Here is a 14,941-nt window from a genome sequence, read left to right on the forward strand (position 1 = left end):
AATAACTGGAATATATAATTGATGGTATTATTATTCATGTAATTTGAGATGATTGGATTGGATTTGCCATGAATTGGAGGATTTTATGGAAAATGAATAAAAGAATAAAAAGAAGAAAGAAATGGCAAACTCCGAACTGGGATAGAAGGTACCTAGATGAAGAGTATCGCCAAAACCTGACCCTGAATGCATGTTAATCACTCAAAGACTGCAACACCAGGTGATACCTTGCATGTGCGAATGCACCGCCATGGCTTTAACAGAACTGTAATATGTCTCCCCGCATCAGCTCAAAGGCAATGCTGAAACAGGGAACCGTTCCACCCAATGGGTGCCAGTCACAAAATGTTCAGGGGGAAAGGACCGACATGGGTGGAACAGGTCTTTAGGCCTCTATTTTATTTTGCCATGCAATTTTCAAAGGAAAACCCCAAACCCCAGTGACAGACGACCAGGAGGGCTTAGGATCCTTTGGATCACAGCCACTTCACAATAGGACACACACACACACACACCGGGCATGTCCCCCTTTTGGCAATTCTGCCATCAAAGATCTAATGCACTAAGGCCCGGGGGCCAGATGCGGGCCAATCGCCTTCTAAATCTGGCCCGCGGACGGTCCGGGAATCAGCATGTTTTTACATGAGTAGAATGTGTTCTTTTATTTAAAATGCATCTCTGGGTTATTTGTGGGGCATAGGAATTCATTCATTCATTTTTTTTTCCAAAATATAGTCTCCCCCCCCCCACAAGGTCTGAGGGACAGTGAACCGGCCCCCTGCTGAAAAAGTTTGCTGACCCCTGATCTAATGTTTGGGTCAGGCTTTCAGAGGAGCTAATGGACTCGGGAAAGTAGGTTCCAACACTGGATCTCCTCCTCTGATGTTACCGGGATAAAGTCACTCTATTCTGTGGCCCCTGAGGTGCCCTTCCAGAGACCACCAGATTGCACTCTAAATATGAAAGAGGCAAAGTGCCTCTGGGCGCCAGGCCTTGATGAGGATTGAGCTGCTGCTGCTGCTCTCTGTAGCTCAGTCACTCTCACCCCATGATGACTCTGACTTATGGAAATTTCCTCTCTTATGGAAATTTCTCTCTGTTCCTCCTTTTTCCAAAAAAGCTGCAGCATCCCTGATGCGGATCCTCCTGAGGCTGAGACTTGTCTTGAGTCAAGACGCACACAAGATCAGCAGGCTGCCTTGTCGAGAAGAAAACAGGCAGCCGGATGACTCACAGCCCAGGAAAGGAAAGAGGAAGAGGTGGCTTGCTCTTGAGTCACAGAACCTTTTGCAACATAACTGTCTCCCGCCCCCCATAAAGATATGCGTGCCACCCAGGGGTGCCTTGTTCTTCCTGCCCGTTGCGACGGTTCTTTTGCTCCCTATAGAAATGTCAAGTCCTGGCTGTCCCCGTTTTTTTGCAGCATCTGCCTGCGGTTTCACAGTTAAGTGTGAAGCGCGCTGTGCTAATCCGGGGAGTTAGAGCTCCATCTAGTGGACATAGAAGAAGTGGCCAGAATGCAAAAAACAAATAAAAACCAATCCAATGTTATCCGCAAGTTTTCCTCTGAAGGGCAAACAGCTGCTCCAGGAGGCAATTTAGATGAGGGAAATAGCACCACCAGGGCTGATGGTCAAGCCCCTGGTCTATAGCCGCACCCCACCCCCATAGGCCAGCTCTGGCTATCCCTTCCCTATGATAAGGTTATAGGGTTGCCAGACTCAATAGAGGACAGGACTTCTGTGTCTTTAATTGCCCTGCTCTCCTTTGAGTCTGGAAACCTTAAAGAGAAACCAGCAGACCCTTTGTTTAATTTCCAGGCAAATGGTCTGCTGGTTTCTCTTTAAGGTTTCCAGACTCAAAAGAGAGCAGGACAATTAAAGGCACAGAAGTCCTGTCCTCTATTGAGTCTGGCAACCCTATAAGGTTACCAGATTTTTTTTCAATGAATCCGGGGGCACTTTTCAACTTCAATGGATTTTGTATGGGGACTGATGTGTAAATCTGGGGACTGTCCCCAGGAAACGGGGACATTTGGGAACCTTATGAGAATATTGGGATGGGTGGGGATGGGTGCGATTTTCAGTCCACATAATTTAACTGGGATAGGTGAAGAGGCTAAATAAAGGACTGGGAGTGTCGAAGCCAACATGTATGAGAAAAGCTGTTTCTCTGCCTGTAGCTGCTGCCTGTAATCAACAAGGAAGCTAATAGTTATTCAGCTGTTGCGTTTTGAACTTTCTCCCCACGTTTGCTAATGTAAAATAGTGAAATGTTGTGAAAAGCTACTTTAAGAGACTGCAAGGAGTGTCTAGGGGGCTAGTTTTTGAAATAACTTTGGTCTCCCATACCAAAAGTTGTCCAGGTATCCTAGTAGAGTCCTGCTCGCTCCCCATCCTATTTTCTGAAGGCCAAAGAAGCAAAGCCTTCCTAAGAAAATGAAAAGGAAGGGGGGAGCAGAGAGAGAAGGGTTTTCACATGGCTGCTTTGTTATAGGTAACGGGTATCTTAGGGACCACCTCCTCCTTCTTATTCACCAGAATCTCTATGATGATCCAGGGGGCAATTTTGCAATACCATCCATTCATAGCATAGTATTGGGCAGGCTACAGCATGGGGCTTAGATGTCCTGAGAAACCCAAGTTCAAATTGCCACTCAGCTATGAAAATCAGTGGTCTAAACCTCCACCCCAACCTCCAAATTATTAAAAATGTGCTTGTTGGAGGCCAGGCCAGTTCAAAATGTACCAGATGAACAGCAGAGGCGGCTGCAGGACACAATTATGAAATCTCTGTGAAAACAGTCCTCTTTGAGGGTCCATGCTTGTACACCTTCTGGAAACACTATGAAAATGGAGGTGGGAACAGATCAGTGGAAACCCTTCATAACTTCCTTGTCTGATTATCAGGCAAATACCCAAATGCTCTTCTACTGATTTTTGAATGTGTGTTTTTTTCCTGGGTAGGAGAAAGGAGCACCATGTCTGTGAATATACCTAGCATGGTGCCAATCCCTTGCCATTGCCTCATTATGCTGCTAACAGGCCTGCACACAGAATCACAGAATTTAGAGTTGGAAGGGACCCTGAGGATCATCTAGTCCAACCTGAGACCACCTTGAGACCTCCGGGTATAAATAATAAATTCAATCAATAATAATAATAACCTCCTGCAATGCAGGAATTTGCAGCTATCCCATATGGGGGGGGGGGTTGAACCTGCAACCCTGCAACACACACTATCCAACTGAGCTAACCGTCTCTCATATCTAACCAGCTGTTTTCAACATAACACACACACACACCATCCTTCCTTTATTTCTTTCCTCTAAGAACTCTACAGCTTATTGTGCTCATGTGTCTTAATGGCAGAATGAGTTAGCTGCGTGTCAAGAAGAGGGACACATGTGCTCCTGAGTAGTAGGTCAGTGACCATGGCTTGTATAGTCTGCTACCAAGGAGGTATAGCTTCTTTCCAGGCCTTTATGCCATTTGGAAGTAATTGCTTTTGGACAGATGGCAGGTGAACAGGGAGGCCCTGTGACCGCTTGCCTCTTCTCCGAACTCCTTGACAAAAAGACTCACTTCTAGACAACTGCAGCTCGATTTCTCTCTCTCCTGAAAAACCCCAGCACTTGAATTAACTTCACTGTGAAAGACACCAGACATGCTATTCTCCAAGTCTACGCCCAAGTCCCCTGCATCCAAGATCCTTATAAAGGCTGCTAATGCCTTTCCTGATCATTGCAGGATGGGGTCACCAACCTTGGTGGGTGCTTGTACACATTTGTACATATTTGCACTGGGGGGGGGGGACCCATTGTGGGCACCGCACACACCAGTGGTGGACCTTGGGCTTTAAAATTGGATGGTGCCCTGCCTCTCGCCTTCCATTGTTCACCAGTGTTGTAGCACCCCTTGTGGTCCCTTGGCTTGGCGCCCGGAGTGGGCGAACCAGTCACGCTCTCCTAAATCTGGCTCTGCACACAACAAAGCCCAAGCACAGACTGCACTCTCAGCTACATTTGAAAGCCTCTTTCAAGCCAAAATCCCAAGGGGAAGAGGAGGAGGAGGCAGGAACCTTATGAACAAGGAAGCCCTCTATGGGCATGTGGGCACCGTGCCAGCACCCCCTGATTTATTCAATTATTACTTATGACCACAAAGATTTTTTTTGGCAGTTAAGATGAAGGCATCACCTACCTCTCTAGGTGCAGATTGTGGGACTGTGCATTCCCTTCATCCCAGCACTGCGTAATAGCATAATAGCCATTTTGCACTGGATATTCTCCCAGTGACAACTTCTTCACTAGATGCAGTGTGCAAATAATTCCGCAGTAACACAGTTCTCATGGAAGGACAGGCAATAGAACTGCTTTGCAGGGATCACAATTCTGCGAGAACGCACCCTGTATCCACTCTGTGTAAATTGCACCCCAGGAATACAATTTTGATTCCCTGCCTTGGCAAATAAGTGCTTAGGATTGGATATACTACCACCGTGGTGCCAAAATGTCTTAAGGGTTTGTGTGTCTACGATGAGTCAGCTTTCCCCAACTTGCTGCCTTACATATGTTATGGTCTACAACGCCCATCATCTTCAGCTAGTTCACTTGCTGGTAGTCTAAAACACTTGGAGGGCACCTGGTTGGGGATGTCTGACCTAGGTGAATTAATCACCACACTTATCAAGACTGTGGCAGCACAGCAGTGACATTGAGGTTAAATCTGTACCTTTACGGCAGTTTGATGTGGAGCATTTTATGGAGAACATCACCCATCCATGACCTTCTAAAGGGACTTTAGCTACCATCATGGAACTGGCTACATCAGCAGAACCATAGTCTTAGAACTGAGTGGCAGCCTTTCATGATGAGTTCACAACTAGCAACTAGCAGGACCCCACAGTTGAAATTAAGTATGTGGAGCAATGGAAGTCCAACTTGTGTGCTGGTGGAACTATGCATACCTACAAAATTTGGATATCAAGTCCCCACTCTCAAGCAGTTTAAGTGGAAACAACACATCAAAGGGTAATTTGTAGTCATTAATTTTGATGTATAGGCTTCCCTATCCAAAAGGGCTCAACAGAGGTTGTGAAATTATAAGCTAAGTAAGAGGTGCTGACTGCAAGAAATAAAAACCCTGAACCTCCTCTAAGACATCTTGCCAGCAGCGCTCTGTCCCTGACTGTCCCTTCTGAATTTCCATCACATACTGTACAGTGCATCCTATATCTTGGGCAGCATTACTTAAAATCAATGAATTTATTGCCTGTACAGTTGGTAACTGTACTGACATCTAATTGTCTCCAAAATAATTTACTTTCTAACTAGCTCATTCTGTCTGTTGTCTTGTTTTCTCACCCACCCTTCCTTTCATTTTATCTTAGAGCTGTCTTTCCCAGTCTGATGGATTTCCTCCACCAGTCTCCACTCTTCTGTTCTCTTTCCATCCATCTTTGCTCCTTTAATTATTGCTGAAGTTCCCCACGGGTCCATTTTCCTCCTCAGGTGCCCTCACTCCTCATCCTGCAATCTTTGCATACTACCACAACAGGAGTGCCATTTTTACACCTGCCCAAACTTTTCTTTGCTTTGGATTCTCACGTTTCTCCTGTGCCTCTCAATTATGGGATCTTCTTGACAAGGGCTTTAGTTCACTTTCTTTCTATGAGGGTCTTGGCACCCTGATTTGAGTTCCGTTCCAGCTCATATATACAGTACTGGAAATCTATTTTTTTAAAAAAACACATTTTCTCAACAATCAGATTTCCCTGCAACTGCAAACTCTACCAGCTGTCTCCCAAGATTCATCAGCTCCTATATGTCTCCCAATACAGCTATGCTGGTAGCGGCTGATGGGAATTGTAGTCAAGAACATCTAGAGTTCACACATACTGCTAAGTCATGGTTTCATAACCTATAGTTTCGCATTATATGTGAATGACATGGGCTGTTTGAATGAAGGGTTGCCTAGGTAATAAGTTAAATGAAGAACCACCTGAAACCTTTGGAAACTGTGAATCCTCTTCCCCCACACCTGAAAGATCTTGAAAGGTCCTTAAATTATAAACCCAGAACCTGCTGCTTGTGTGCCTAGATAAGCAAATGAAGGCTTTTGAATATTAGCCTGAACCCTAATTTGGAATAGAAGTAACAGCAGAAGGGAGAGACATGTGATTGCAAAACGGTTCATGAATGTGTTCTGTTCCAGGCATCTGACTGTGCTGACTCTGCTGCAGAATGCACTCATCAAATCTATGGCTTTCAGCTGATGGAGTGGCAAATAGGCCTTTGACTGTAGTTCCGTATCTGAAAGGGAAGATTTTCACCGGCAATTGGCTGAGCAAAGACCTACTCACACAATAACAGCTGTGAACCCTGCTGAGGGCATCTGTTGGGTTGTTAATACTGCTTGGGAATCATATAGCTCTGACTGTGTTTTGTTTACTGGAGAAATTCCTATGCTTTTCAACAGCGTTAAAAGATATTGTACCTCCTGTTTGTTTACATATAATGCTGGGACTGTGTTGTCTCTGTTCCCTACTGCTGATTTTCTTCCCTGCAGGGGGGCTAGCATATTGAAGGGCTTTTTTATTATTTTCATTTCAACTGAGTTATAATAATAATAATACCAGCCTAAATGTACAAATGTGCTGTTAAAACAAAGAGCGTTGCAGGGAGCTAGGGCCTGATTCTCTCGCTATTCTTACACCAGCATCTGTACGGAGAATCATCAACTATGGGATTTGAGAAAAGCAAGAGAGGCCTTGCAGGTAGAATCACAAGACAATGTCAGCCTCAGCGTAAGTAATGACAATTTTAGGAAATGGGTGGGGAGCAGAATGCCTCTCAGAAACAAGAATAGGAATTCTGGTAGTAAGCAAGACGGTAGCTAGCCCCCCTAAATTAATCCATTCCATCACACAGTAAAACTCTTTCTCTGCTGAAATGGAAATATTCATTCACTGCCGTGTGACAGGCTCTTATATCTAGATAAGCCCCAGTGATTCAGAAAGTTCCTTCCACCCCTGTAATAGTTGGTTTTGGCGGGGTACAAATAATAAATTATTATTATTATTATTATATATCATATAAAAAGAAATCACACATTTGATACAGACATCAACAGGTCTGCAATATTTGGTTTAAATGGCTAATGAAGTCCATTACCTTTTCATGGAAAAACAGCGGTTCTGAATTTGTCCATAGGCTCTCTAGAGATAATTGTGTGATGAATAAACATGAATCAATCCATCAATTGGGTGGTGATAAATCAATGCTATTTCAACAGGGAAGTCATGTTTCTGATGACCATACCTTGCTGCATTCAAGGATTTTATATGTCATAATAACGGCCTCAGCATCCTGAATTACACTTGCACATGTCATGCAATTTCATATATCGAATGACATGTGTGCATGCAACTCAGGGCGCTTACAAGTTGAAATATGCCTAGAGTTAACCTGCAAGAAAAAAACCATAGCTCCTCCTTACAAAGTATGACACAAGCATCAAGAAAGGGGAAAGGTGTCAAATCGCTCCATCTTCTCCCCAATCTTGTTGTAGCATGGGCTAGTATGATTGTTTGCTTTTGGGGCAAACAAGTTTTAGATATTTGCACTCCATGTACACTTGCTTCAGAATGTTCTCCTGTTACAAAGGACGAATGAGCCCACACACTTTAACTCTCTGTGCCCTCACATAGGAATAGGTGCTGGAAAAGGAAAGGTTATGTAACAGGTACTGTGCACTGCACTTCCACCTACAAATCTCGCAGTAGAAGTACCACAAAAGTGAAATGCTTTTCTTTCCTGTTTGCATTAGGTATAATAAGATGCAAGTAAGTAACAAATATTGGTTGTGTTCTTTTCACACAGTGCTCTCACACTAACCATGTAATAGTCAGTTAATTTTTAATATACATATGTACATATATATATATATACATGAGACACACAATACTCTTATGTATATTTGCGTTCTTGTACACAGATATGCTCAGGTAAAACGACTTGCATTTCTTAAACCAGGTCTGTTTTTCTTTCTTATTAATTTAGCCCACAATAAAAGTTATTTTATATCAAAAGATGACCAAGCACCTTTTGTTCATGTACTGAATTTAAACACGGTGAGGTTTTTGCCTGCTTGGAACATATGGATAAATAATTACAATGGAAAATGGACACTGGATATAATATTGCTGACTACTCTGTTCATAAGCTGATGGTCATTTGCAATTGTTTGTTTATAAGTATTCCAAAAGAACTGGACGTATTTTAGCTTTCTGTTTTCATTTACAATAATTAAAACACAGCACAGATAAAAGCTTAGCAGATTTCACATATCATGAGCAGAGCAGTGTGCCAGCACATAACACACACACACACACCCCCAGCAACAACCTGATGACATCTAGTGGGCACTGTGATTAACTGATTGTTCCAGAAGTTCACAGAAAGAAAATTAATGAGCAAAGCATAACATAAACACTACCAAACAAGTTTATTTTACAAACTTTCAATAAGAATATTTGGTAGAAATGAGGTTTTATTGCTTTTATAATGGAAAAAAAGTTTTTTATTTAAAAAAGAAGAAGCAAGGATCAGTTGCTATTAAAACATCTTCAAAACAAATGGAGTTGGATTGTAGCTCAACTAGCTTGGCAACAGTCTGTCTGTGGAGGTGTCCAAGATTAGCATCATTATAAAATAAGAAGGGCATAAGATGATGGTTCTAAGTAACTATAAAAGGAGTTGCGAGAGAGTCTAACAAAACAATGTGATACAAAATACAATTATCAATTGCTTAAAACATACAAATAAACTATTATTTTTAGTAAAGAAGCATGGGTAAATTATATTTATTCTTTCAGCTGGTACTTGACTAAGCTAAATAACCTAGTACATTTCTTAAAAAACGAAACAGCACTGAGGAGAAAAAATATCCTGCATAATAATACAGTACATAAGATTCAGACAAATATCCATCAAGATTACATCCGATTAAATTGTGTTCTTTTCTTTTCTTTGTTGTAACTAACTCAGAAATATAAAGATTAAATTTTGGAAGATGATGGATTTTCTGCTATTATTATGTTGTCCATTTTACCCTTTTTACCTGAGTAACCTTAAGAAAACAATTACAATGTGCATGTACTTGCCTGACTCAAGAGTTCCATGTACAGTCTATGCTCAAAGGAAGTTTGTGCAGAGACCCTCATTAATTCAAACAGAAAGTCAATACACATGTACAAAGAGGAACCATGTATGTGGATCAGTTCCATCTACTGAAATTAATGGGGAAAACATTCCAGGAAGAGGAGTTGTGCATAGACACAGAAACTCCTGCACCCAGAACAGACTGTTTGGGAATGATCCATTAAGCATGGTTGATACATAACCATTTCCCATGGGGCTTGAGCAAAATCCCCACTAAAATGACGAAAGCTGCACAGAACCCATTGTTGGTGGATTTTTTTTTCCATTCAAGGTTAATTTCTATATATGTTGTATATGAAGTGTTCAGTAATGCGCTTATGCTTCTGGAGTATAGCTTTACAAATACAAAGCAGCTAGGAGTTTATAAAACATTTACTGAATAGTAAAGTCTAGGTCAATCTGTACAGATCGGTAGGTATAATGTAAATATGTACAGGAATTCATTTCCATCACGTTTTGTGCAATGTGGCCTCCATTTGCAATTGAAAGGCTGCTATCTATGACACGGATTTCTTAATGCAGCTAGCAATGGAGAGTACAAGGGAGGAAAAAAGGACCACAGATCCCAAACAAATACTGTGCTACGCAGACAGCTTACATAATTCATATAGTGCATATATCGGTTACATAGAGCAGCAAATACAGACAATCGCATTTACAGTTTCTAGGCTTGTTACGTGGGAATTAATGAATATTCCGATGAAAGAATGTGTCTATCAGTAAATTATGAGCTTATAGGAAAAAAATGTTTTCCGTTTCATGTGCAGAAAAATAGTGCAGTAGGAATAAATCCTTTACAGTAGCAATTAAATAATTCAGAAGCACTGTTAACTCAGTTTAAAAAAGCTGTGTACAAAAGGAAATATGTTTCTTCTGAACAGTTCTGCTAATAAGCTCACTGTAACACCTCGAAGAGGTTCCCCATCTTTTTTGTGCCGTTTGCTCCATTTTTCTGGTTAGGTAATGTTTTTCTTCTCTCTGTTACAGACTGAAGTAGAGTGTGAATGCTTGAAGCAATTTCTAGGTATAGTCACATTGGTGGGAAAAAACACAGGTGTGCAGTCATTTTTACGAGGTAAGTTTGGAGTAACTTGGAGGAGAAAATTTACGTTTTAAGTACTTCAGAATATAAAGTGGAAGACAGCTTACTACAGTGATGGCTGACACTTTCCACAGGAAGGTCACAGTTGTGATAAAGGCAAGATCTATAGACATAAAAAGGGGGAAATAAGTTATAAAAGCGGGAAATTGGGGGAATGTCCAATGTGCAAGATCAATAAATATCACTGAACTCTTGTCAAAGGCTATTTTAAAAGACTGTGAGGTGGTGGGAGCTGATTAATATTAGGCCACAGTTGTACACTGTCATATATGTTTCTTTTAAAATTGCTTTATTAAATCAGTCTCTCCTGAAAATGGACTGAATAACACCAACATGTCAGATTTGAAAATGCCAGGCTCTTGCTCAAAGGCAAATGACCAAGCACAAAGGGAAGGTGTTCAAATATGTCACCTTTTAAAAATCCAGCATGATTTAAACAAAATTAAAAGCAAATTTTGAACTTGGAAAGTTGAATTTTATAGATTTCAGGATTGTTGAAAGACACACTTTCACTGATATTTGCACATGTAAATTTAAATACATATTCAATTAAACAATTAAACAATTAAGAACCTGATTAGTCCTTTTCAATATAAATCCATTAAGATTCCAAGTAATTACCATGCAGTGGAATATGAAAAGAACACTTTGTTTTTCAATGCTAGCAAAAAAATGATGCTTGTTACTGTTTGGGCAAAATTGTCCTAGTGCTCTGTGGGGCACTTTATCTTTAAGAAAATAGCAATTATACCTACCTAAGAAAGCTCCAAAAGACACTCTGCCTATACCTGCTCCGATAAGGTAGAAGAAGAAAGGACAGATTTATAGAAAAACAAGGAAATAAGAGAAGATGCAATATATAAAAAAGGAATATGTTAAGAGAGAGCTGAAAGGTTCGAAAGTAGTTAGTAGTATCTGAAGGCTACTCTCCTACAGGCCATACCCTTTCAGATTTAAAAATACATTCTGGAGTATATTCTAAAAGTGAATGTTATTTTTAAGAGCTAAGTTAGATAAACAGAAGACAGAGGTCAGTACTGTAACTCCATACCTCCAACAGCATTTTTAATGTGAATGCTCTGGCAAAGAGGAATCCTAACACAATCGCTTGTGATAAAGGTCAGATTTTTATATATAATGAAAGTTGCCCGGTGTTACCTTTGGCGACAGTCCACATATCTGGATCAAATTAATACAGCTGAATTGAATTCAGACAAAAACTACTGGAATACTGCTCACAGCTGTGTAAACATAGCACATCTTAAAACAGAACAATAGATGCTACCCATTATGTAAGTGATAACTACTCACCAAAATATTCATTTAGAAATGCAAGCGAGGCCACGTAACAGCAAAGGCTGAAGATTTCAGCCACCACCATTAACCAATGCCATGTTCGTATGGTAAGTGCAACCATCAAGAGCTCAGTCAGGATTAGTGCAGTGAAAGAAATGGCAACAACATGGACAAATTCAGATTCGAAAAGCAAAAGAGCTCCGTACATCAGAATGCCACCTGAGAAAGATATACAAGAACTTTAATTATGGATTCACTGTAGAGCTCATCTTCTTCATGCACGGTTAGTTACAGAACTTCCACTCCTCATTCTAGGCATTCAGGGACTGCATGGAGAATATGGCAAAATGCATGGAGTCTTGGCAAAAAAAGATCAATGTTGAACTGCAATTAATAGGTCTGACACTACTTGAATATCTTATTTCAAGATAAACATGAAGCAATTTTAAAAGCCCTGTGGGTGAAACATTAAGTTCTGGAAATTTAATTGTGAAAGCTGAAATGGAACTGTTAGATGACAAAAAAAAAATTACTCAAGGAAAAAAGCCAAGACAGATCTCTTACCTTGGTAAATACTGATTAAAACCCAGATGAGGAAAGTCTTAAATGACAAAGATCTTCCCTAAAAGAAACAATGAAAAGAAGTTTTTAAGCAACTTTGACAAGGCAAAATATATTCAATTAGCAAAAAACTATGCATTTTTATTATATATTTTGGGACTAAAACGACCTGATTTAAAAAATAGAATATATGGGCTACATTTCAGCAATTACATTTGGTAAGGTAAACCTAAAAGATTTATTTAAACTTTTGCAAAAGGATTCAATTTCTCTATTGAATATATAGTGCTGTGGTTTAATTTTGCAATAATTATAATCACTTCTGGAAAAAACAACCTCAGCTGTAGTTTTGAAAGGGACATTTGTTTTTCATTACTGATATAACACACAATTTCACTTTCTCCCTTAAAATCAACACATGCAACTATAATATGCCAAAGGGTATCCATGGTATCTCACTGCACACAGGTGGAGCATTCTCCCATGTGGCAGGATCTGGGAATCCACCAACCATCTAAATTACCCACAATGCCACTGAATGATTCCCAGAACCAGCTGTGGTCAAGACAGTGGGCGACACCTACTACTTGGGTCCCAGCAGCTGCTCAAGGGTGCTGATGCTGGTCTTAATATGAAGAAACTGCCCAGTGTTCAAGGCAAGATGTATGCTATGTCAACTTATCACTATAATATTTTGCTCTGGAAGTGGCAACTCTTTTTGTAAACTGCTTTAAGGGTTTTTGGTTTTTTTTGCAATCAAATGGTGTACAAATTTTATGAAATAAATGAACAAGGGCCAAGGGGGGGGGAGAGAAAAAAAAGGAAAGAAAGAATGTTGCCCACATGGACCCGTTTTGAAAACTCTTACCTTAGTAAGGTCTTTATAAAGTTCTGGATAAAGGAGTGCCGTTTCCGGTTTCACATCCTGATCCAGCACTAAGGAGAAAACTGGGAACATCGTGTATATGGTTGCATACCTCAGGGAGAAATCATTTGAAAAATATTTAAAAATGTATCCTTTACATAAAGTTGCTTTCACTTCCATAATAATATCCTGGTGCCCATGGCAAGCTATGGCGTATGTTAGTCTTGCTTTGGACATATTTATCTTCACCAATCAAAATAACACAATCTGATTATGTATTTGTTTTATCCCGTTTATACTTAAGAGGGACGTTCGCAGGAACTCATTGAAAATTGAGGCCTCCTGCTGCATGTGGGTTAGCAAGCATGAGATAAACTAAACAAGGGATTTGTGTACTTTTCTACACGTAACTCACTTTTATGTACTAAATTTGACTTGTGTGAAGTAGCCATTAGTGGCACATGCTTCAATTCACTGGTTTCTGTCTAGAATTAGTACTGGTTTTAAGGCCACAAGAAAAGGATTATAGTGGCCATCTATAATGGTAACATATTACATGCCATAATAGTGGTAACATAATGAATGTTACTGTTCATTATAACTAATAGCCATTAACATAATGACAATGGCTGTTAAAAAAAAACACCCCAAACACCTCTGAAATAAAGTTTTTGTAGAACTGAATCTCTTACTTACCCTACCATGAGGAAACCTTGGTATAAAGGAACAGATGCAAAATAGAAGACTGAAGAAAACACAGCCTAGAGGAAGAACACAGTATATTATATTGGGATTCCTACAGATAATCTGGGGAAATTATTTAAATGACTAGAACAATGTTGGTAAACAGTTCACCATGAAAGCAAAAAGAATTAAATACCTGCATAGTTGAAATAATAAGGCCTCTGTGCATGACAAATTGACCAAGTGCGGCAGATCTTTTGTAACTATTTCGACCATGTACCATCAGCAGCCGGCCAATGTGTTTAAATTGTGTAATTGAAAAATCAGCAGCCAAAGAAGCTTGTTTCCCCTCCTAAATTGAAAATAAGAATCACACATTTTAAAAAAAAGATCAACACTGTAAACATCACATTGGAAAAAGTACAATCTATTTATGAGCACCTCCAAATCTGAAAATTCAAGTGATTGTGATTTATACCCAGCATGAACTTTTACTATGAACTGAGTAAGATATACATATACCAAATGTATTTACAATTTTAACCAGTGGATTCCAACACATTATAAAGTATACATTTAAAAAACTCTGTAATAAATATACCTTTCCTTCAATTCCAATTCCACAGTCTGCTGCTTGGATCATATTGACATCATTTCCTCCATCACCTGAAAAAAAGTACAATCACCTGTCACATTATAGACCAGTTCCACAATCTTTAAAATTTGCTTGTTGAATTTAGTTTCACTTGGAATTAATTTAACAAGTTATCTGAATTAGCGTTTAGGTTAGAAGGTTATTTCTAACCTCAGTTTTGGTAATGCAAAACAAAAAGCAGACATATTACAGGTCAGTATATATCTCTCACTTCAATGATTTCTGATCCCTTACATTTAAATTGACCATTCAGAGATATGAAATACTGGAGATCCACTTATTAATTGCACATTTTTATAAAAAAAATGTAGCAACTGAGCCTTCTTAAACCTATTGATTTAAATGGGCTTAATTATCTGCTGGGCAGTAGCAAGAACCTGCTATATTGCTATTATACAGAAATTCATGTATCAGCTTGAACTATCACTGAGCAAGGAATAAGCAGCAAAAAATCTTTTGATGTGGACGCTCTTCGTCAAGTACTTGAAAATGTAAGTTTATGATCCAAGACTATGATAAACAAAACCTTTTGAGAACCTGAATTAGAATGAATGG

At 39.7% G+C, this 14,941-nt stretch overlaps 1 protein-coding gene across 4 annotated transcripts in view; it reads right to left on the reverse strand.

The window, feature by feature from the left end:
• Positions 1-7,901: 7,901 nt before the first annotated feature.
• The window catches only part of ATP9B (ATPase phospholipid transporting 9B), a 123,184-nt gene continuing 116,144 nt past the window's right edge, over positions 7,902-14,941 (reverse strand). For all 4 annotated transcript variants that reach the window (XM_060277933.2, XM_060277931.2, XM_060277932.2 and 1 more), the window contains exons 23-29: positions 14,333-14,397; positions 13,928-14,083; positions 13,744-13,808; positions 13,051-13,159; positions 12,186-12,243; positions 11,637-11,840; positions 7,902-10,428 (exon numbers count right to left, since the gene is read on the reverse strand). In XM_060277933.2, the coding sequence (XP_060133916.2) occupies positions 10,292-10,428; positions 11,637-11,840; positions 12,186-12,243; positions 13,051-13,159; positions 13,744-13,808; positions 13,928-14,083; positions 14,333-14,397 (794 nt within the window). In that variant the 3' untranslated portion in view covers positions 7,902-10,291. The remainder of the gene's footprint in view (positions 10,429-11,636; positions 11,841-12,185; positions 12,244-13,050; positions 13,160-13,743; positions 13,809-13,927; positions 14,084-14,332; positions 14,398-14,941) is intronic.

The sequence above is a fragment of the Zootoca vivipara genome, chromosome 8, assembly GCF_965207765.1.
Source record: "Zootoca vivipara chromosome 8, rZooViv2.hap1.1, whole genome shotgun sequence".
NCBI lineage: Eukaryota > Metazoa > Chordata > Lepidosauria > Squamata > Lacertidae > Zootoca > Zootoca vivipara.